The 22,841-nt window shown below is 38.1% G+C and overlaps 2 protein-coding genes across 8 annotated transcripts in view; both read right to left on the bottom strand.

Annotated features, from left to right (window-relative positions):
- The window catches only part of ABCC6 (ATP binding cassette subfamily C member 6), a 337,990-nt gene that overhangs the window by 135,819 nt on the left and 179,330 nt on the right, over window positions 1-22,841 (bottom strand). The window lies entirely within an intron of this gene.
- Window positions 1-22,841, bottom strand: part of XYLT1 (xylosyltransferase 1) — a 179,801-nt gene that overhangs the window by 16,211 nt on the left and 140,749 nt on the right. For all 3 annotated transcript variants that reach the window (XM_042437345.1, XM_042437343.1, XM_042437346.1), the window contains 3 exons: window positions 22,262-22,464; window positions 19,899-19,979; window positions 7,164-7,380 (listed from right to left, as the gene is read on the bottom strand). In XM_042437345.1, the coding sequence (XP_042293279.1) occupies window positions 7,164-7,380; window positions 19,899-19,979; window positions 22,262-22,464 (501 nt within the window). The remainder of the gene's footprint in view (window positions 1-7,163; window positions 7,381-19,898; window positions 19,980-22,261; window positions 22,465-22,841) is intronic.

Genomic DNA, 22,841 nt, shown 5'->3' on the forward strand with positions numbered 1-22,841 from the left:
CGGGTGCCAAAATGCTGCCCCTGTTTGCCTCAGATCATTGCCAGGGCACCCACACTCCCTCTCAGGAGCAAAAAGAAGCTGCTGAAAGTAGCTTCCTGAAAGGGGTGCCATCATGGCGCTTGCACACCATGCCAGCGCCATTTGGGTGCTCTGATGCCTGTGCATCATCATGGCGCGTCCAGTGTGGACGGGTATGTGCCATAATGGTGCATGAGCGGCAAAAATAGGGCTGGGCACGTGTGGACACCCAGTCCTATCTAGCCCTACTTTCGGCACCAGGCCTTAGTTGTTTAGAGCCTTAGTTGTTTCTTTTACTGTACTACAGATCTAATGGGTGCACTTCATTGGGGTGTCTAAAAAAATAAAATATTTATCAACAGGAAAATACTACAAACAAACAAACAACAACACCGCACACACAAACTGCATAAACCAACTCTCCTCTTTCAACCAATACTACTGCTGATTTACTAGGAGGTTGCAATGTACTGCAAGCTGAAAATGACCTCACACTGAAGCACGCAGCTTGGCCCCAAGGCAACAGAAGGACAATCTGTCTCCTGCAATTATTTTCAAAATGGTTAAGTCTTTATCTGCCAATTCAAGGCGGTGAGGAATTTCAGTTGGGGCCTTCTCATTATATCACTGCAATTTCAGCTGTTATGTAAATCCTGCATAATAGACACCGACAAGCCCAGCATCACCATGGGCATTCTTGGAAGGGCGGCAACTTACATGTTGCCCCAAAGAGGAAAAGCACCGTGAAAAGAAGTGGGACAAAAGACACAGATTTGCACATACAACTTCCCATGTATAGGGAAGTAAATGCATACAAATAGATAATTATGACTGACTTTAATAGTTCCAATGCATGTGCATGGTTTTAGAAATTTTCAGTGATTTTAATTTGTTAGTTTAATCTTACATGGAAGGTAAGCTGTGGGAGAAACAATGGCGTGCATGCGCAGAAGCATCCTCCCATTGAAACAAATGGGGTTTGAGAGTACGCATTTTCTCCCCATATGTGGGGGATGGTGGTGGTCCAGAATGGATCCCCTGTGTATGGGAAAGGCCCACTGTAATATGTTTTAAGACTATGATTTTCTTTTTCTGTCTCACAATTTATATAGATTCATTGCAGCTCAGTATTTAAGCAAAGCAATACACCTGAGATCTAGATATGTTGGGATGGTTGGGGTAAATTGCAGGGATGATGAAGAATTTTGATGTATGATTGTAATTTTAGTCCAACTGTTTATTGCATTACTGACTTTTGTATTACTATTATTATTATTATTTCTTTTTAACCTTTTACATAGAGTCTTACAGAGTGATTTATTAGTTTTGTTGCATTCACTGTACTGCCTAATGTATTGTATCTATACATTTTTATTATAGTTTTATTCTTATTTGTATATATTTTACTCTCATGTTCTCTTATGTAACTCTTATTTAGAGTTCTACACAGAGTTTTATATAGAATTTTATCTTGGTTTTTCTATTTTGTATTGTGTTACTTTGACATGGCCTACAGGCTAATCAATAAATATTGATTGATTGATATAGATGTTACTCTTTAAAATGTACACTCCCCTATTGTTGGATAATTATTTTAATAAATAAATGAATATATGACATTGAAGAAGAAATAAAATGTCACCACTGGAAGGAAAGCTGTGGTCAGGGAACCTGAGCACCAGCTCAGATTTGGGTGTAATGCTGAGTGTTGATGGGAATTTCTGATGGTCGCTTTTCTTTCTGGAATGTTCTACAGATGAGCAACTTTGTAGTGTAGAACAATACACTGGGTTGCAACTCTGGAAATCCAGGTTCAAGTCCTCACTGGTCATGAATGGTGAAGGGTCTGGAAACCATGCCCTACGAGGAACAACGTAGGGAGCTGGGGATGTTTAGCCTGGAGATGAGAAGGTTAAGAGGTGATATGAGAGCCCTGTTTAAATATTTGAAGCGATGTCATATTGAGGAGGGAGCAAGCTTGTTTTCAGCTGCTCCAGAGAACAGCACCTGGAGCAATGGATGCAAGCTACAAGAAAAGAGATTCCACTTTAACATTAGGAGGAACTTCCTGACATTAAGAGCTGTTCGACAGTGGAACACATTCCTTCCTTGGAGTATAGTGGAGTCTCCTTCATTGGATGTCTTTAAGCCAGCCTTTCTCAAATAGTGGGGCGGGCCCCCCAGGGGGGGCGTGAGGCTCCATAAAGGGGGGCGTGAGGCTCTGTTATGCAGAGGTGTACTTATAACAATTTTATAGACAAATGATACTATTTACAGTCGCGCGGAGGGCGCGAAATGTTTTCTTCTTCCTAGGGGGTCATGACAGAAAATAATTGAGAAGCAAGCAGAGGCTGGATGGCCATCTGTTGGGGATGCTTTGATTGAGAGTTCCTGCATGGCAGAATGAGGTTGGACTAGATGGCCCTTGTGGTCTCTTCCAACTCTACGAGTCTATGATTCTATGAAACTCCCTGGGTGACCTTGTGTCAGGCACTAACTCTCAGCCTGAGCAGCCTCAGAGGGTTGTTCTGAGGTTAAGATGAAAAGGAAGAGAACAGAGTATGCTGCTCTGCACTCACTGGAGAAAAGATGACATGTGCATGTAGATACAACTGAGCACTAAAGTCCAAATCACACAAGCCAAATTATTCCCCATTACCATGGACGGATGCGAGAGCTGGACAGTGAAGAAAGCAGAACAGCTGGAGAAGAGTGCTGAGGATACCATTGAGAACTAAAAAGACAAACAAGTGGGTCCTTGAAAGTATCAAGCCTGAAATCTCCCTGGAAGCGAAGATTATCAAACTGAGGCTGTTGTATTTTGGACATATCATGAGAAGGCATGACTTACTAGAAAAGACAATAATGCTACAAAAGTTGAAAGTTGAAAAGTAGAAAGAGAGCAAGACCACATGGTAGATGGCCAAGCTATTAGGGAAGTCACACATATGAATTTGCAGGGTCTAAGCAGAGCAGTGGAGGACAAGGGGTCTTGGAGATGTCTCATCCATAGGGTCACCATGAGTCGGGATTGACTTGAGGGCAGTTAACAGCAACGTATGTAGAAAAAGATACAAAATAATAAAAAAGAGGACATCTTCTAATAGTAAAGGGGACAAATGACTATCCTAAATGTATTCTGCCAGGGACATATCACCCTCGTAGGGCGCATCATGAATGTCTGCCATGGGAGGCTGAATTTTTAAGAGTGGCTACAATCCTTCTCTTTCCCTGTCTTGCATGTATCGGGCAATTCAACTTTCCTAAGGCTTCAGCCTTCTTTGATAAAATACTACAGGAAGATCTATAAATATTCAGAATAGCTTTAGTCTGCCTGACCTCTCCTCCTCCCCCCAGACAATCTCCTTGATCCCCACTTTTAATGTTAAATGACAGCCCAGTGAATATGGATTTTATGCTTGAATACCTAGTTAAACCCATGAAAGCATACAATCATTCAGGCTAGAGAGACCAGGATTTGTGAGTGTGTGTGAGAGAAAGAGAAGGTGGAGTAGGGTTACTCAATTACCCCCAGTCCTGCTTCTTTTTATACTGACACAGAATGCCTTTGGAAAAGCAGTGCAGGAAAAGATGGCCAGAGGAAGGACTAAAAGGAGAGTACACTGGTGCCTCGGGATACAAAATGATCGCGTTACGAAATTTCCGGGATACGAAAAAGTTGGATTGGCAAAAACTGTTTCGGGTTACGAACTATTTTTCGGGTTACGAAATTCATTTCGGCGCGAAATTCAAATGCTGCAAAGTGCAGCTATAGGCTTTCCAGTGCTAACGGAAAGCCTTTTCGGGTTACGAAATTTTCGGGTTACGAAAGGAATGGCGGAACGAATTAATTTCGTAACCCGAGGCACCAGTGTATTTTTAAATGTGCCAGTGAAATGATGCAGTTGCCATCTTGGCAGCTTCTGAAGTCATTCAAACATGTGTGCAGAAGACATATGGCACCAGTATGCCTAATAATGGCAAGTCATCTGCCACATGTCTTTCAGATGTTACTGTAGTTAAGGAGAGACAACCTAGTCTTAAATGGCTTAAATGGCATGATGGGGGATTACAGACACTCATAGAGGTCAGGGCTATAGGCTATGGTTGCTAAATTTAGAAACAGCATACCTTGGGATATCATTTGATAGGGAATATTGAAGAAAGGGAGTACCAAGGACGTAGCCAGGATTTTGGGAAGGGGGGGGTCAAGACTAAGTGCCACCATTTTGAGAGGCTAAGAGCCCCCCCCCAAGACACAAAAAGAGTGTCGAGCGTTTACCCTCAACACTTTGATGGCACCACTTTAACTTCCGTTATGGCTTCGTGCAATAGAATCTTGGGAACTGTAGTTGAGTCATCTGTCAGGTGCCACAACAAACTACAAATCCCAGCATTTCACAACATGGAGCCAAGTGCAGTTAAAGTGGCATCAAACTGGATTATTTTTTCAGTGCAGATGCAAACTGAGTCCTTCCTCTGAAGGTGTTTACATCAGATAAATTCAGCTCGATAAAGCAAAGTGCAGCTGCTCGAGCAATGAGCGGCAGCCACTCTGTTCATGCTCAGAGACACTCTGCTCATGCTTTGAGACACTGTATTCCAACATCTGAGCTGAGCTACGAACCCAGGCTGCATCCACACATTTCATTCCCACTTCCAAGAGGGATTTTTAATTTTGAGATACACACACACACACACCTTTTAATTCCAAGACCTATCTATCTATCTATCTATCTATCTATCTACCATAATTTTTAATTCCAAGCCATTATACGTTCCTTTCTTTTTATATTAAACAAACCCCTTTAAGAGAATCCTATTTTGGGAGAAAGGCAGAGTATAAAATCAATCAATAAAAAATTATAGTGCAATAGTCCATCAGTGCATGGCTTACATTATAAGACTTTATACCTTTATACATTTAAAAACTATTAAAATCACAGTAGGCTCAGAGTGCTACAGAATCATGGAATCATAGAGTTAGAAGAGACCCCTAGAAGGGCCCTGATCCAGTCCAACCCCATTCTGCCATGCAGGAACTCCCAGTCAAAGCATCCTCAACAAATTATGTAATGGAGGTGTCCATCTGCATTGTAGAAAAATATACTATAGATTAATGCTATGGAAAATCACCACCTTGAGTCTGTATATTGGGAGAAAGGCGGGATATAAGAAAATAACAACAACAACAACAACAATATCTGGGTATTGTAGTTTTGTGAGACATTTAGCCTTCTTTGTCAGGGCCATCCAGTCCAACCCCATTCTGCCATGCAGGAACTCTCCATCAAAGCATCCCCATTGACATGCTGAAAAAGGGCCAGCTAACTGTATTTTATACTATTTGTGTTTTAAAAAAGAGAAAAAACAAGGCTGGAAGGAAGCCTCTTGCCTTTTTGCATCACAGACCCTCCTCTTTTTTGTTGTTGCAAAAATCCAGAAATGACTTTTTGAAAACATGAGTCCATTCTCAAGAAAAATGTCCAGAGTAGAGCCTGAGTCTCCTTTCTCTGGACTTCCAAAACCCCAAACTGACCCTGAGAGCATCTAGTCTTGGAAATCCTGAAGGTTTAGATCAATTACTGAATTATTGAATTATACAAGGCATAGTGGTCTCAGGGTTTTGCTGAAGCTCAGTATGCAGAAGCACAACATTATTTTAAAAATATAGTGCATTAAATTACCTTCAGTCTATGTCTATGAGATGCATATGAAACATACATGGATCCCATCTCCCAGTATAATATCCCATTAGACATAATACTGTATATAAATATACCAAAATCTGAAAAACTCCAAAATCCAAAATACATCTAATCCTCAGCATTTTGGGTAAGGGATTATTATTATGATTGTACTATATTGCACATGGATATAACAGCTAAAAGTTAGAAGTCACCTTTTCTTTCTTTTCTTCAGTTCTCCCTGAGGGAGGAAGGGGGGGAGGAGGAGGAGGAGGAGTGGAAGCCGGACTCTGAAGGAAACGAAAGCGAATCATAGGGACTCCCTCTCCCTCTCTCTCTCTCTGTCTGTCTCTCTCCCCCTCCCTCTCTTCCTCCTCCCTCCCCCCTCCATTAAAGCCACGGAGAGGGACAAGAGGAACTTTTGTTTTGTCTTTCCTCTGTTCCCTCGCCGTGGTTTTAATGGAGGGGAGGGGGGAGGAAGGAGCTTGAACGCCCCCAGGGCCTGATAGGGGGGGTTCCGACCCCCCCACCCCCCCCCCCCCGGCTACGTCCTTGGGAGTACTGCTATTAAGTCCTGATTGTTGGCTTTCTTTTGAGTGGACACTGGGAGCAATGGAGGGGCAGCACTTAGTAAGAAAGAGAAGAGGTCTAATTTCTAAGGTCAAGATAAATGACAATGAAGAAAGTGGACAACCTTGTCTCGTTCCTTTCTCAATTTGTTGATGACATGGCTGGGTCACCCGTTCTGACCTCACCAGAAGCAACATTATCAGCAAGGCTCTGCCAAGTTCCTGCTGGGCTGGTGAGGCAGGGGCAATAGCACCAAGGAGGACAGGGCACTAGTGCTAACGTGCTGTCGGCCCAGCCGACCATCTGGACAGCAAGGCAGCTTTGCATTACTGTCAGTATATGTGGCATTTTTGTAGTAGTTCCAGAACAGTCCTATAGCAGATTACTCCAGATTGCAACCAGATTATGTTGGCTGGTGTAGATACACATGCAGTCTTCCTCTTTTCCTGCTTCCTTTGAGCTTACCAAACATGATTGCCCTTTCTAGTGAGTTGTGTATTCTTATGATATGTTCCAAGTATTACAATCTCAGAGTCCGTACAGACAGGTCAAAATAAAGCTGCTTCGGGTCACTTTGGAGGTATGCTGTTTAAATGATGCATGCGTCCTAAGAGTCCGGAAGCTGCGCCAAAGCCATGCTCCAGTCCTTAGGTGTGAGGGGCACTCATGTTCATTACCTAAAGCTTCAAATGTGGAGAGGTCAAGACTGCAGAGAATTTCATATCATTTAAGGAAATCAATATATTTAATACAGGAGAGCTTCTAACAAATAACAAAGGAAGATATTTCTTATGGTATTAGACAATCTGGAGGTGTAATTCAGGCATTTGCAAAAGACCACTGTGGCATTTCTCTCTCTCACCGTGGGAGCATTGTCGGTTTACTCACTTCAGCTGGAAGCAAAGTATATGAGTAGAACCTCTTCATCTTTGTCACCAGATCATCGTTCGAAAATGTGACATATTCCACAAATTTCCTATTCAGCAGAAACCAGTCTGAACCACCATCGACTGTGATTCCTTCTGGAATTTTCCGGTCACCAAGGCGCCACATGTGGGTATCACATTCCAGAAAAAGCCTATCTAGACCTTGTTTTCTAATAAACCTAGAAAATAAAAGAAAAAAGAAACATTAAAATGACATTCAGCTACTGTATTATGATGGCTGAATCTAAGAGAGCCTGATTGGGAGGGAGAGAGAGATAAAAACAGCACTGTTAAACCAAAAAGGGGAGCAGCCCCCCTCTTGCTATAGAAGATTTTCACACTGGTGTTTACCATGGGCTAAGCGCCAGTAAAGCGGTGGTAAAACATCCCTGAAGCACGAATGTGTGAAAGCCGGTCGTACTTCTGAAACGTCAGTGAAGCATCCCCTCACCTCTACTATCTTTGATGCGTTCGTGGAGCAGCCATTTCCTATTAACGCAAGGAGATCGGAGGCTGCTTTGGGGGGAAGGAAGAGGAGGCAGGCCAGGGAGATCGGAGGTGGTGGGATGCTGAAATGGGATCGAGAGTTTTGAGTTCCCATTTGCAGCTTCTGTAAAAAAAAAACTGGTTCTTTTGAAAATAACCAAAAGAAAACCCATGTCAAAAAAACCCAGTTTAAGGGGGATTTGCACCACATCCCCCCTATCTAGGTCAGAAAACGCAGGCACAAGTGTGAGCAACCCCCTAATTTGGGCCTGAAAACCCCGGCTCAAGTCTGAACGACCCCAATTTAAACCACTTTGGAGCCCAGGTTATTTCTGAATGTGAATGGGCCCCAAGATAATCAATTGCAGTTGCATCATTGTGAAGCCATACGGTTTGACCACAAATATTCCATATCAGCATTTCCTATAGTGAAGTTAGCGAGGGCAGTTATTTCACTTTAAAGGAGGACTAGCTCTACAATTTGAAGTATGATTACCAACATGTGCCTATACCCTAAACCCTGAATAGCAATTAGGATATGAGACCTTTCTAGTTATGGTAATAATACCCACTTCAACTGCAAGTACTACAGAAGGGACTAAAATACTGTATGAGTGTAATAGCTCCTTACTGGTAAGTGAATGGGATTAGAAAGGTAATTTTGATATTGAGTAATAGTATGATTTCTTACGATTGTATAATGTTATTGTTTAAGCAGAATGTGGAATATCTTTGTTATGAGCTAATGAAGTCATTCCTGAGGACAAAACAATTCACCAACTACCAGGGGAAGAATTATCCTACTCCATTATCAAGCCTTTTTTCCTGGAATCAAACCCCAGTGGATAACAAGGGTCCACTGTATAAATTGATATCATAAGTCGGGGGGGAGGAGCCACAAGAGATGGTGTGAGCAGCTAAGATCGTCCGCTCCTGAAAGCAAAAGCCTAAAAAGCTAAAGAATCTCTCCTAATGAGGAAAAAAACTGTGAGTAACTGCAAATAAATATATCGGAAAGGGAAGAGAGAAGATTGGAAGTGTTTAATTAAAGTTTTAAAGGGACGGAAGAGAAATAAACAGCAATCTTGAATACGGCATTGCCGGCTAGAGGTTTGTCAGCCGAGCAGACGCCAGGATTGCTGGTAGATGTCCAAAAGCCAAAAGAAAAAAAGGGAACTTGAACAAACAGTGATAAACTGGAAAACAGAGTCTAAACAACACCCTTCTGACAAGGCTTATAGTGGTTTACAAAGAATAAGTTCACAAGAGAAGCTTGGAACTTGTAATAAAGAGATGAGAAAGACAACGTCTATGGAGATGGTGGGAAAAAATGGAGCTAGACCCAAACAACATGGCGAAGTTCCGGGAACAGAGCCAAAACAAGAAGAAATAAAGATATGGTTAGAAAAAACTCTCACTGAAAACCAAAACAAAGGTTTTGAAACCATAAATGAGCTGATAATTAAAAATAATGCTATTTTATCAGAAACTATAACTAAGACAATTATGGATGAAATGAATAAATCTTTTCAGATTATTAAAAGAGAGATTGAACAAGTGGACAAAAAAGTACAATTATTGCAAAGTGAACAGAAAGATCAGCAAAAAATAACTTTGGAACATTCTACAAGATTGGATCAGCTGGAAAGGAAAATTATTGACTTGCAGGATCGTAACAGAAGGTATAATATTCGCATTTGTGGCTTTCCTGAGTTGCCAAATGAAACATCCAGATTATTAAAAATAGAAATCCTTAAATGGCTACAAAGCATTGTCCCTCAAACGACCTGGGCAGATGAGGAAGTGGAACGACTACACAGAGCATCAACAGTTAAAAGGGGCTTGGCCCCTAGAGATGTAATCATGAAAATAACAAGTTTTTACAAGAAAGATCAGTTAATGAAAGAAATCAGGAAACTCTCAGGGGGATTGAAATATGGAACCACTGCAATTGAAATTTATTTTTTTTATTTTTTTTATTAGAAAAATTATTATTACATACATAAGCATCAAAACAACATCATTTCTGAGAAAAAAAAGAACAAAGGATTGCTTGCACATATTCTCTTTTGTCTCTTACCCCCCCCTCACATTGCTCTCTAATTTCTCTTTCTTTTTTCATATACTTCATCTTCTTCATAATAGTCATAACTGTAAAAAAAAAATAGTGTCTTACATACATCTCTTTTCTATAGTTCTTATCTTCCGGTATTTCCTCCCATTTCTTTTCCCTGTTAGGATTTACATTCTTCTGGCTCTTCTATGCTTTATTCCCCGCTACACAGAGTCGTCTATCCTGCTTCATCTCTTCACATTGTTTACACATGCTTTTGCTTACAATTTTTCCAGGCTATGTAATAGTTCTCTACTATCCTATAACACCACAATCTTTTTGTCTACTTATTTACAGAGTTGTCATCACCTTACCATCCCTATATCTCCTGTTCATTTTCTTTTTCCATACTATTTCACTCACTCTATTTCAGTCTATTTCATACGGAAGCTTAGGTTTTAATATACATAGCAGAGAAAGAAGGAGTCTTTTAATAATTATAGAATTCTCTTAGAACCATCTTTTTTCACAGAACTTTAACAAAGGTTTCCAGATCTTTTCAATACTATTTTCATATTCCTCTTCGTCTCTTAGTCTCATTGTGATCATATCCATCTCGATTACATCTAAGGCCCTTATTAGCCATTCCTCTATATCTATATTTCCCTGTTTCTTCCAATTTTTGGCAATAACTATTCTTGCCCTTGTGATAAGATACAAAACCGGTTTCAAACATTTCCTAATCTTTTTGTCCTCAATTATATTCAATAAGTAGGTTTCAGGTATTAATACAACATTTAAGTTATATATTTCTCTTATAATATTGTATACTTCCTTCCAGAAGTTTTTGATGATAGGACACGTCCACCACATATGAAACAATGATCCCTGTTCCTTTCTACACCTCCAGCATTTTTCTTCATTCATATGATTCATCTTTGCTAATCTTACCGGTGGAAAGTGCCATCTGTGTAACATCTTTATAAAGTTTTCTTTTATATCAATACACGCTGTAAAATCCAGGTCCTTACCCCATGCTCTTTCCCAATTTTCCAATTTTATATTTCTCCCAATATTTCTTGCCCATTCAACCATGTTTGTTTTAACTACCTCATCTTCAAGCTCTATCTTAAGACATAATTTGTATAATTTTGTAATGAGCCCTCTATTTTCTTTTTCACTCTTTTGCATTATTGTCTCTAATTTGGTTTTTTCCGTATATATCCCTGTATGCCTCACATCCTCCTTAAATTTTTCCCATAATTGTCTATACATAAACCATCCTAAGTTTATTCCCTCCTGAGCCAATTGTTCCTTACTTTTCATAGCAATCTTCCCATTCTTATTTGTCACTAAATCCTCATATCTGAGCCATCCTTTCCCTATTAATTTACTTCTTTTCATGAATGCTTCATGCGGTGAGGTCCATATTGGTAGATGTCTATATAGTTTCTTTTTATACTTCACCCATATTTTTAGTAATGTTCTTCTAATTATATGATCATTAAAGGTTTTATTTTGTTTGAGTTTTCCATAGCATAAATATGCGTGCCAGCCAAAATTCACATTAAATCCCTCCAAATTTAGTAGATCTTCATTTTTAAGCTTAATCCATTCTAAAACCCATTCTAGGCAATTTGCGTGGAAATATAGTTTAAGATCAGGTAATGCAAGTCCCCCCCTCTCTCTCAAATCAGTCATATTCTTCCATTTTATTCTTGGCTTCCTTCCATTCCAAATAAATTTTTGAATATCCTTTTTCCATTGATTAAAGATTTTTTCGCTTAATATAATGGGTAAATTCTGAAAGAAAAATATCATTTTTGGAAGCACACTCATCTTAATTAATGAAATTTTCCCCAGTAATGATAATTTTAGTTTTGCCCAATTTACTAGTTTTATCTTGATATGATTCCATGTTTTTTTATAGTTATTTTCAAAAAGTTCTGAATTTTTATTTGAAAGCTCAATTCCAAGGTACTTTATCTTTTTCTGGATTTGTATACCAATCTCCTCTTGGAGCTTCTTCCTTTTCCCTTCCTCCATGTTTAAGACTAACAACGCCGATTTATTTCTATTCAATTTTAAACCCGCCCATCTTCCATATTGTTCAATGATTTCTATTGCTTTTGGTATGCTTTTTGATGGATCTTCTGTTACTAACGCAATGTCATCTGCATAAGCCAGTATTTTGATTTCATTTCCTTTTATTCGTGCGCCTCTTACTTGTTTTTCCGTCCTTATTTTCCTGCATAGAATCTCTAAACACGTGATGAAAAGTAGAGGAGAGAGAGGGCACCCCTGTCTTGTTCCCTTTTCAATTTTAAATTCTTCGGTTTTACTTCCATTTATTATTATTTTAGCTTTTTGGTCCTTATATATTTGTTGTATCCATGCCAAGATATTCTCTCCCCAATCTAATTTTTTAAACAGTTCTAATAAAAATGTCCAATTTAAATTATCAAAAGCTTTTTCGGCGTCTGCAAACAGTATCACCGCTTCTTTCCCTGGGTCCTTTTCATAAAATTCGATCAAATTAATAATTGTTCTCATATGTTGTTTTGTGTGCCTTTTTGGTAAGAATCCACACTGATTTTGGTGTATCCAATTTCTGAGTATTTTCCTGATCCGTTCCGCTATTATACTTGCAAAGATTTTATAATCACAATTTAGCAAAGATATCGGCCTATAATTTTGTTTATTTGTCTTGTCCTTGTCTTCCTTGGGGATTAACACTATGTTGGCCTCCTTCCACGTGTCTGGGATTCCCTCCTCGCTTATATTATTTAAAGTTTTTTGATAAAGATCCTCCAATTCTTGGCTGAAGATTTTATAAAATCCAGCTGAAAACCCATCTGGACCGGACGATTTCCCGTTTTTCATTTTATTAATTGCTTGTTTGATTTCCGTCTTAGTTATTTTACTATTTAGTTGTTTTTTCATTTCCTCCGTTATATTTAATTTTTCGATATCTTCCAGATATTTCTGAATCCTTTTTTCCATCTCCTTACATGCTGGTTGCCTTTCATATAACTGTTGGAAATAGTTCAGAAATATTCTTTTAATTTCTTTCACTTCTGTATACGACTTTTGATCTTCTTTTATTTCGCATATCATACTTTTCTCCTTTTTCTTTCTTACTTTCTTAGCCAGATATCTGCCTATCTTATTCCCAAATTCGAAATGTCTCTGTTTTAAAAATTTCATATTTTTACACAATTCCTCATTTGATTTACTTTCTAGTTCCTTTTTCAACATTGCCAATCTTTTCATTAATTTTTTGCTTTCGCCCTTGGATTTTATTAATTCTTTCTCTAATTTTTGGATCTTTTCTGATATTACGGTAATTTCATTATTTCTTCTTCTTTTCTTTTCTGAGCTTTTCTTTATTATAAATCCTCTTATCACCGCCTTCATCGTGTCCCATATTACTTTCGTTTTCATGTTTGGGTCTAGATTCTCTTTCACATAATATTTTATTTGCTCTTTGATCTGATTTTTAATTTTTTCGTCTTTTAATAAATTCTCATCTAATTTCCAGTTGAATTCTGTTTTCCTTTGTTTTAATTCCAATACAATTTGATTGTGATCCGACATCTTATTAATCTTTATCTTAACGTCTTTTATTTCCTGAATTATCTTTTTCGATATAAAGAACATATTGATTCTCGAGGCCGAATTGTGTGGGTTTGAGTAAAATGTGTAATCCTTTAATTTTTGAAATTTGAATCTCCAGGGGTCAATTAGTGAAAAGTGTTCTTGTAGTGTAAAAAAATTATTGGGCAATTTTCCTTGTTGATCCTTAATTTTCTTTTTAGATTGTCTGTCTAATTTAGGTTCCAAGACTCCATTCCAATCCCCCATAAGAATATGTTGGTCAATGTTTTCATGTTTGTCTAGTCGTTTTAACAATTTCTTGTAGAATTTTCCTTTATTTTGTAATGGTCCATAAACACTCAGTATCAAAGTCTTCTTCCCGTTCCATTCAGTTTCAATTCCTATATATCTTCCATTTTCATCATTTAAAATCTCCTTGGCCGGTATGTTGTTCTTTACATATATAGCTACCCCGTTTTTCTTTTTCTTGTCTGCGCTTATAAACGTTTGTCCTAATTTCGGGTTTCTGATATATTTAATGTCTTGTAACCTTATCCTTGTTTCTTGAATACTAATAATATCATGTTTTTCTTTTTCAAGTTCATGAAAAATCTTCTTTCTCTTAAAAATTGAGTTTATTCCCTTCACATTCCATGAAAGGAACTTCATTTTGCTTTTCTACTTCTATATCTCTTCTCCCCCTTCTTCTCCTTCTTCTTCACCCTCTCTTTCCTCCTCTTCTCTTTGCCGTTCTTCTTCCAGTGCCGCTCTAATTATTTCCAATTCCAGTTCTTTATCTGTAATTCCTCCGGCCGCGCCTTTTTCCTCCTCTTGCAATTCTTTTCCCTCTGTTACTTTCGTCTATTCGTCTCTCTCTCCTGGGGCTTGTCTTTCTTTATCTTTCTCTTCTAATTTCCATCTTTCCTTTTCTTTTCTTTCTCTGTTTCTTGCTTCCTCGTCCTTAAACCATCTATTGTAGAAGATTCTTGCCTTTTCTGGCGTATCTATCTTCATTTGCTTCTGTTTCCACGTAAATGATATCCCTTCCAAGGGTTCCCATTTGTATCTTATTGACCTTTCTTGTAACATTCTTGTAAGTAGTGTGTAGTCTGCAATTGAAATTTATAATGATTTATGCCCAGAGACTATTAGTTGGAGAAGAGGTATTAAGCCTTGTATTGCAGTTCTGCAAAACTGCAAAAAGAGATACCTCAGATCCAGAAAAATTTAATATATTTACGGAGGGAGTTTTTTGAATATAGTAACAAAAATTCAAAAATGTAAGCAAGATTAACACAAAAGAAGAAAGAGAAAAATTTGATAGGGGTTATAAAGGACAAAACAGGAAAAAATGTATGTTGATGAAAGAAAAGATAAGGATATTTGAAGAATACTATAAAGATCTATATACAGCAGGGGATAGTTCAATGGATAAAATTGAGGAATATATACAGAAATATTGGAGAATAAAAATAGAGGAAGAGGATAAAGAAATAATGGAACAACCGGTTTTGAAAAAAGAAATAGAAGAAGTGATAAGTTAAAAGGAGGGAAATCACCAAGAATGGATGGATTGGGGCCAGAATATTATAAAACTTTTAAAAAGGTTTTAATACCTAAATTAGAAGTATTATACAATAAAATTTTAAATGGAGAAAGGATCCCACCATCATGGGACCATCCAATGATAATATTGATTCCAAAACCGGATAAAGATTTGTCAGACCCAGGCTCATATAGACCTATATCCCTTATAAATCAGGACACTAAAATATTAAGAGCCATAATGGCAAAAAGAATGAATATATAAATATATTCAAAATGATCAGTGTGGATTTGTACAAGGAAGACAAATGTCAAATTTAATAGGAAGAGTATTGAATAAAATAAATATAATAGAAAAAAAATCAGAAAGCAGGAATAATGGCATTAGATATTTATAAAGCTTTTGACTGTGTGGAATGGCCAGCATTAAAAATAACGTTAAAGAAATTAGGTATGGGAGAAAAGTTTAGAGGATTGATAGATCAGTTATATTTAAATAATACAGCAGTAGTAACAATAAATGATGGAATAACAGAACAAATTTCAATTTCTAGAAGTACAAGGCAAGGATGCCCTCTTTCCCTGGTTTTATTTGCAATAATTATTGAAATATTAGCAAATATTATTAGGGAGGATGAAAATTTGGAAGGAACTGGGATGAGAAAACTGAATAAGATAAGTTTATTTGCAGATGACACCTTATTAACAATTAGAGACCCCTTGGAAAAAATGAATAATGTGAAAAACCATTTAAAGGAGTTTGGAGAAATGACAGGATTACGAGTTAATTGGAATAAATCAGAGCTAATGTTGTTTAATTATTCAAAAACGGAAGAACAGAAATTTTTAAAGAATGAAAAGATAGAGGCAAAGGTAAAAGATACAATTAAATATCTAGGAATAAAAATTACAAAAAATTTACAAAAATTAGAGGATCAGAATTATAAAAAATTAAGAACAGAAATTAAAAGGAAATTAGAAGAATATAAAAATATCAAACTACACTGCTCCCTCGGGTTACGAAATTAATTCGTTCCGCGGCCGCTTTCGTAACCCGAAAAGCCTTCGTAAGCCGAATTGCCATAGGCGCTAATGGGGAAAAGCCGCATTTTGTGCGAAAAAGCGCCGAAAAGCACCAAAAAATTTTTTCGTAACCCAAAAAACATTCGTAACCCGGAACAATTATTTCCAATGGGATTTTTTCGTATCCTGGAAATTTCGTAACCTGGGTATTTCGTATCCCGAGGTACCACTGTATCATGGTTCGGTAGAATTGCATTAATAAAAATGAAAACTCTGCCTAAGATCAACTTTTTGTTCAGTATGTTGCCAACACAAATATCAGATGTTGAAATTAAAAATTGGCAAGTATTAGTGAATAATTATTGTAACGGGAATAAAAAAGTAAGGATTAATAAAAGATATTGGTATAAACCCCAAAAAGAAGGAGGTTTGGGTCTCCCAAATTTAAAACTGTACTATAATGCAAACCAAATAAGATATATTACAGATGGAATTATAGAAAAAGGGGAATTAGATTGTTTAGAGATGGAAACAACAGGAATAGAGGAAAAATTGGAAAATATATTTTTTAAAGAATTTACTATGAAAGAAATGAAGGAAATAGAAAACCCCTTTTTAAAGAATATACTAGAAATTTGGGGAAAAAATAAAGAAAAATTAATACCAGCCATCTCACCATTAACACCAGTTATAATGCTAAAAAAAATTCCAATAAATTTAAAGGAAGAATTAAGGAAATTGGTAAAAGGTCAAGAAATATATAGTATAAAAGAATGGATGAAGATAAAGAGGGAGAAAGGGAAAATAAAGGAGAAATTGCAAGGATCAAAATTAACTTGGTATAATTGTATTCAACTGGAACAATGGACAAAAAATTATGAGAAAAATATTGGAGAGATTAGAGAATATACAAAATTTGAATATTTGATCAGGCAAAGAGAAAGTATAGAGGCAAATGAAACTTTGAAAGGGGTCACAAGTGAAATATATAAATTATTATTAAAATATAACGAGAAAGAAGATTATCTTAGGACAACATGGGAGGAGGACTTAGCACAAAAAATAAACGTCCATGAATGGGGGAAAATTTGGAATCAATGCCATTTAACATTTTATTCTATACGAATAAAGGAGAATTATTATAAAATAATTTGGAAATGGTATTTAACGCCTGTAAGGTTAAGTTATATAAATAAGAATTATTCAAGATTATATTGGAGAGGGTGTCAAGAGATAGGCACTTATATGCATATGTGGTCGGGTTGTAGAACTGTAAGGAAATTTTGGCAAATTGTATTTGAAGAGATAAAAGAAATAACAAAAATTGATTTAGAATTTTGTCCAAAGATAGCTTTATTATCTTTATATGATAAAACTAACTGCACCCAAGTTATAAAGGATTTAATTACAAATTTATTAACAGCGGTGAGATTAATGATAGCAAAAAAGTGGAAAGACTAGGGAGATTTACAAATACAAGATTGGTATAGAGAGATATGGCAAATAGCAATTAATGATAACTAGTGGACTTAAATTTAGAAGAGGAATAATCAAGAGAAATGATTTCGAAGCAATATGGAAAACATTTGTACAAAAAGGTTTTAGTAAAAGAAGGAGGTGTCTTACCACCAGAGGAAGAGCTACAATTCTGGAGGTAGAGTAATAAGAAGATATTAGGCTCTGGTGATGGGGAGCACTTGGGGGAAGGGGAAAACGGGGGGAGGGGGGAATTATGAAAAGTATATGATGAAAAGAAATATGAATTAGATTTAGATAAAGTAGCAAAGAATGGAATATAAAGGGAATATTTATGGGGGATATTATGTAAAAGTTTTTATATATTATTGTAAGGTGAATTAACCAATATTTTGTTTTATCAATTTATTATAATAACATTTATTAATTTTATTCTACCAATAAATATTTTAAAATGGGGAAAAATTTATATCATAAGTCAGTGTGCCAAAATCTATCACAACTATCATTCTGAAATGCAATTAACTGTTTATATATTCTGATCTGAGCTCCTCCATTAAAGACACAAGCTATTTGTCCTCAGAAGAGAAGCCAAGTGGCACTTTAGCACATTTTATTATTAAATTAATCAGAAGATCTGTGGATTTAATTCATTTAAATTGTTCTGGTTCCAACTGAGGTTGGCATTTTAGGCTCAGCATTATGGAGAGCTGTCATAACTCATTCTCTTGTTTGTGTTTTGTCAGCCACAGGGTTTGAGAAGCAGGTGATTCAGAGTCGAACAGAAGACATCTCCCTGACCTTTTCTTATTGCTTTTCCAATTTAACTCTGCAGGCCGACAGGGACACCAGCTAATGCACAGCCTGCCAGTCAGAATGAAGCCATACATTTCCAAATGGCAAAGGATCTGCTCTGTAAACTGTTTATGTGTCTAACTGGCCTCCTATTTCTCCTCTTCTACCCATTTGCTTTTACAGCACAATATTCTCCATATGTAAGCCAAAAATGACACATTCTGACAGTCTGAAATTGACAGTAATCAAGTAGAAACCAGTTCACTCATCTCACTATTTTATTTTTAATTCATTTTTAATTTATTGCACCACACTAGCCTTCCAACGAAAAGCCTCCTAATCTACAAATTTAAGACCCACCTTTTCTTCTCCATTGGCTTCTCAACCCCAATTACTTCCTACTTGACCCTTGCCAGTTATGTTTGGTGAAACTGGGAGTCCAAATGATCAAATAACTGGAGCAACTCCCCTGTGAAACTGGGTTCCGTGTTGTGAGATGTTCAGTTTGGAATGATGCTGAATATGAAGAGACATGCCAGAGGTATATAAAACTACAGTATGGAGAATGTAGGTAAGGAGAAACTTTTCTTTCTCCCTCCTAATACTAGAACATGGCATCATCCACTGAAGGTGAATGGTGGGATGTTCAAGAAGGATAAAAAAGTACTCTATAGAGCACTTAATTAAACTGTGGAATGAACTGCTACTACCAACTTGGATGGCTTTAATAAGGGGGCTGGATAAATTCATGGTGGTGGGAGCCATCCATGGCTAGTAGTCAAGATGGCTATGTATCACCTCTAACATCATCTCTATGTACCAGTTGTTAGGGAATGTGAGGCAGTGGGTACAGGTGCCCTCATGTCATTCTGTCTGTCTTCCCAAAGGGAACTCACTGCCTGAATTCATTGTCTGCTGGGAAATCCCCCTGACACTGGGTAGTTTTCATCTGCATGGGATCAGTCTTGATTTTAGTGGTTTTCAGGACTGGTGGCCTAACTTTACTTTAAGGGTTAAAATGCCTAGATCATGCTGTTGAAGTTGTCCAGGTGTTTATGGATTCAAGACCCAGCAAATGCAAATGAAAACCACCCATGGTCAGGGGGATTTCCAAGCAGACAATGGATCATTAATTGAATAGACACCCTGAGACACCTTGCCATTCAACAACAGACTAACACAGAGATTAACTCTCAAGCAAGGGTCACACAGTATATATACCCTACTCATTCCCATGCCAGCATTCTCTGAAGATGCCAGCCACAGATGCTGGCAAAATGTGAGGAATAAACTCTTCCAGAACATGGCCACATAGCCTCAATACCCCACAAAAAACTACCTCCAATTCAATCTTTGTAGGTTAATGGCGCTATCTGGGAACCTCATTAAGCAGGAATAGTTATAGGGTCATGGTTAGAGAATCTGTGAATGAGTCCTGGTGGCACAGTGGTTAAATGCCGGTACTACAGCTACTCATTCACATGTCACAAGGTTGTATAGTCCACCCTCCCCATACGTGGGGGATCCGTTACAGATGCCCCTGTGTATGGGGAAAAGAGCATATGCTCAAGCCCCATAGAAAATAATGGGGCATGTGCTCATGGTGGTGCATGGCCATCCAGTCCAACCCCTATAAACAATGCAGTAAAGAATACCGTAGTTGAAAGAATGAAATACCCTGATTTTAACCATTCCATCAAGGCGTAGAAGAAACGACATTACCTTGCATTGTCTCTTCCATGTGACTTCAAGAAGTTCATGTCTCGATATCTGGATAGGAATGTGACGAGTTGATCATTTGACCTGTAAAACCAAGTGACAATTTTTAAAAACAAAACTGAAGCTAGGCAGAAACATCCAGAAACTTTTCGACAGAAATCTATGTACAGATTTGCAAAGAGCCATTCACCTCTACTTGTTGTGTGCCTTCAAGTTGCTTCAAACTTATGGCGAGCCTAAGGGGAACATATCACAGGATTTTCTTGGCAAGGTTTGTTCAAAGGGGGTTGCCTTTGTCTTCCTCTGAGGCTGAGGGAGTGTGACTTGTTCAAAGTTACCCAGTGGGTTTCCATTGCTGAGTGGGGACTGGAACCCTGGTCTACTCTACACTAAATGAAGCCTTACCAGGAGATGCCAGGGACTGGATCTGGGATCTTTTGCATGCAGTGAGCCATGGTTCTTCTGATCTATATGGGTCAATCTGTCACACCAGCACCTATTCTGAGCACCAGCAGCTCTTCTGAGACTCATTCAGATGAGCTGCTCCAGTAACATCTACATGCACTCTCTCTCACTGATCTGAGGTCCATACCATTTTAATCTATACTGTGTTTGTTTTAATTTTTGCAAGCTAACTTGAGTTCTAGTATTAGGAAAAGGCAGAATATAAATCACTGTCATCATCATCCTTCTATAACACGTGCTTTTTCTTGATGCCACCAGCATTTATGCTTCTTTCCATCCTCTTTCTACTACCTCCCTTTTGAGGGAAAGCAGGAATGGAAAGGGCAAAATAACCTCCTTGATCCAGACCTTAGGGCACCTTTGGATACAGTTTACATCAATTTAGAACAAACAAAAAGAACACGTCTTCTTGCCAGAAAATTTACCACGCAGAACACAAAGAAGCTTGTACTCCAGAGCACAGCTAATAAGTAAATTTATCTTATGACAGCTCTAAACAACTCCCATGACTTGCATACAATTTGGTTTGACCTTTCCTTAAAGACCAGCCATTAGCTTGTTGGCAGCCTGTTTCGATCAAGCCCATCTGGAGCACATTAAAAATATTTTTTTAAAAACACAAACAATTTATGAACTGTTTTATTTCTCTGATACTTACACTTATCTTGTCCCCTGAAAAGGGTGGCTTGTTTAGTACCTGGATGCAAAATGCTGCATTATATCAGGTCACATTATTTCTCCATTTAGATTAGTATTATGTACCCAGAGTGTGGTGGAGTGTACTTCTTTTTAGGTTTTTAAATAGAGGCTGGATGGATATCTTATCGAAATGTTTTGATTGTGAGTTCCTGCATGGCAGAAAGGGGTTGGAACGGAAGGTTCTGAGGTCTCTTCCAGCTCTATGATCCTATGATACTCCAACTGGCAGTGGTTCTCCAGGGTCCTGAATAGACAGCCTTCCACCACCAACTGTCAGAACTGTTTAGACTGGAGACGCCAGGGACTTGGATCTTTGACCTTTTTCAGGTCAAACAGATGCTCTATCAGAAAGCTATGGGTCTTCACTTTAAAAGTGTTTTCCCAACAGTGGTTCCTCCAGGCTTTTCAATTCAGTATGCCAAGAACTTAAAGAGGGACTTTATGCATATAAAGCACATGCTTGTAAATTCACCCAGCTGAAGTCTCAGCAGCATGACATCTATCAAATTTGTCCATCCAGCCCAGTATTGTCCTCTCTGACCAAGAATAGACATGATAAATTACAGCTACCCATGTGTGGGAAGGCTTTGACTTTCCAAAATGCTTTGGACTACAGTTTCTGTAGTCACTTATTACTGGTCATATTGGATAGAAGTGAGGCAGATGCAGTGGCTCCTAGAGTGAAGAAAGACCCAGGTGTCCAAATGGGCTATGTGTGTTTGCAGGTAGAGAATAAGAAGCTCTGCAGCCTATATACAGATAGAGGATCTCTAATCTTGTGGGAACACTCAAATCCCACAAAATCTCATGTTGGTATGTCTGGCTCATTGTGAGATAAGGAACGGCTGGAAGAGTGGGCTTCAGCTGAGCTTGCACAAACAGACTCCCCAGCATTTGGTATGTAATGGAAGGGCATTGCTGTGTAGCAAAAGCTGGGGGGGGGGGTTGTCTGTTGTGTCCAGCCAGTGCCCATTCTTTCCATATGCATTGCAATTTGAACTAAATGTAAGATTTGGCATCCCATGAAATGATAGCTTGTTTAGCGACAAAATATAAGACTTCTTGTACAAAATGAGACATCTGGGAACCCTACTGAACTGCCATACATTCTAAGACCTCTCAGGCTGGCCAATGTCCGAAACATAACTCCAGGCTGGATGAAGAAAACAGCAAACCAATTCACAGGGGTTTCATCACTCTACCTGATGGGATAATCAGCAACACTGAGGTTAATGAAGAAGTCCCATTGCCAGTCCTTCATTTCCAAAAGATCATGCATGCTTTGCAAGTAAGTGGATAACAGGCTTGCTCCTCCCCATATAGTTGCCATGCGCCAAGAGGTCACTCTCACGTTGGGATACTGGCTTGCAAATTGGAGCACTTGCCGATGTAGGTAATTGGAACGCTTTATGGGGAAGGAAAAAGCAAGACAAATATTCAGTGAAAGGCCTGTGACGTATGCATGCAACCAAACCAGGCAGCTATAGTTCCTCCATTATCATATACTGTACCACTGCCCCTCAAGAGCACATAGGAGCAGGCAGAGGAATTCTTAGTGGACTAAATGCATAGGGAGGTTATTTGCTGACTCACAACAGCAAAATTCTACGCTGATTCCAATAAAACTCATGTGTACCATACACATACCTGGTACAGGCAATCTAGCGATATCCAAATTTGTTATTTTGAGGATACCAAGGATACTTCTGGCACAAACATCTATACTTTGAGTGCCTACAGAGCCTAAAGCAGTGCTTCTCAATTATTTTCTGTCATGCCCCC

Source organism: Sceloporus undulatus, chromosome 8, assembly GCF_019175285.1.
Source record: "Sceloporus undulatus isolate JIND9_A2432 ecotype Alabama chromosome 8, SceUnd_v1.1, whole genome shotgun sequence".
NCBI classification, from domain to species: domain Eukaryota; kingdom Metazoa; phylum Chordata; class Lepidosauria; order Squamata; family Phrynosomatidae; genus Sceloporus; species Sceloporus undulatus.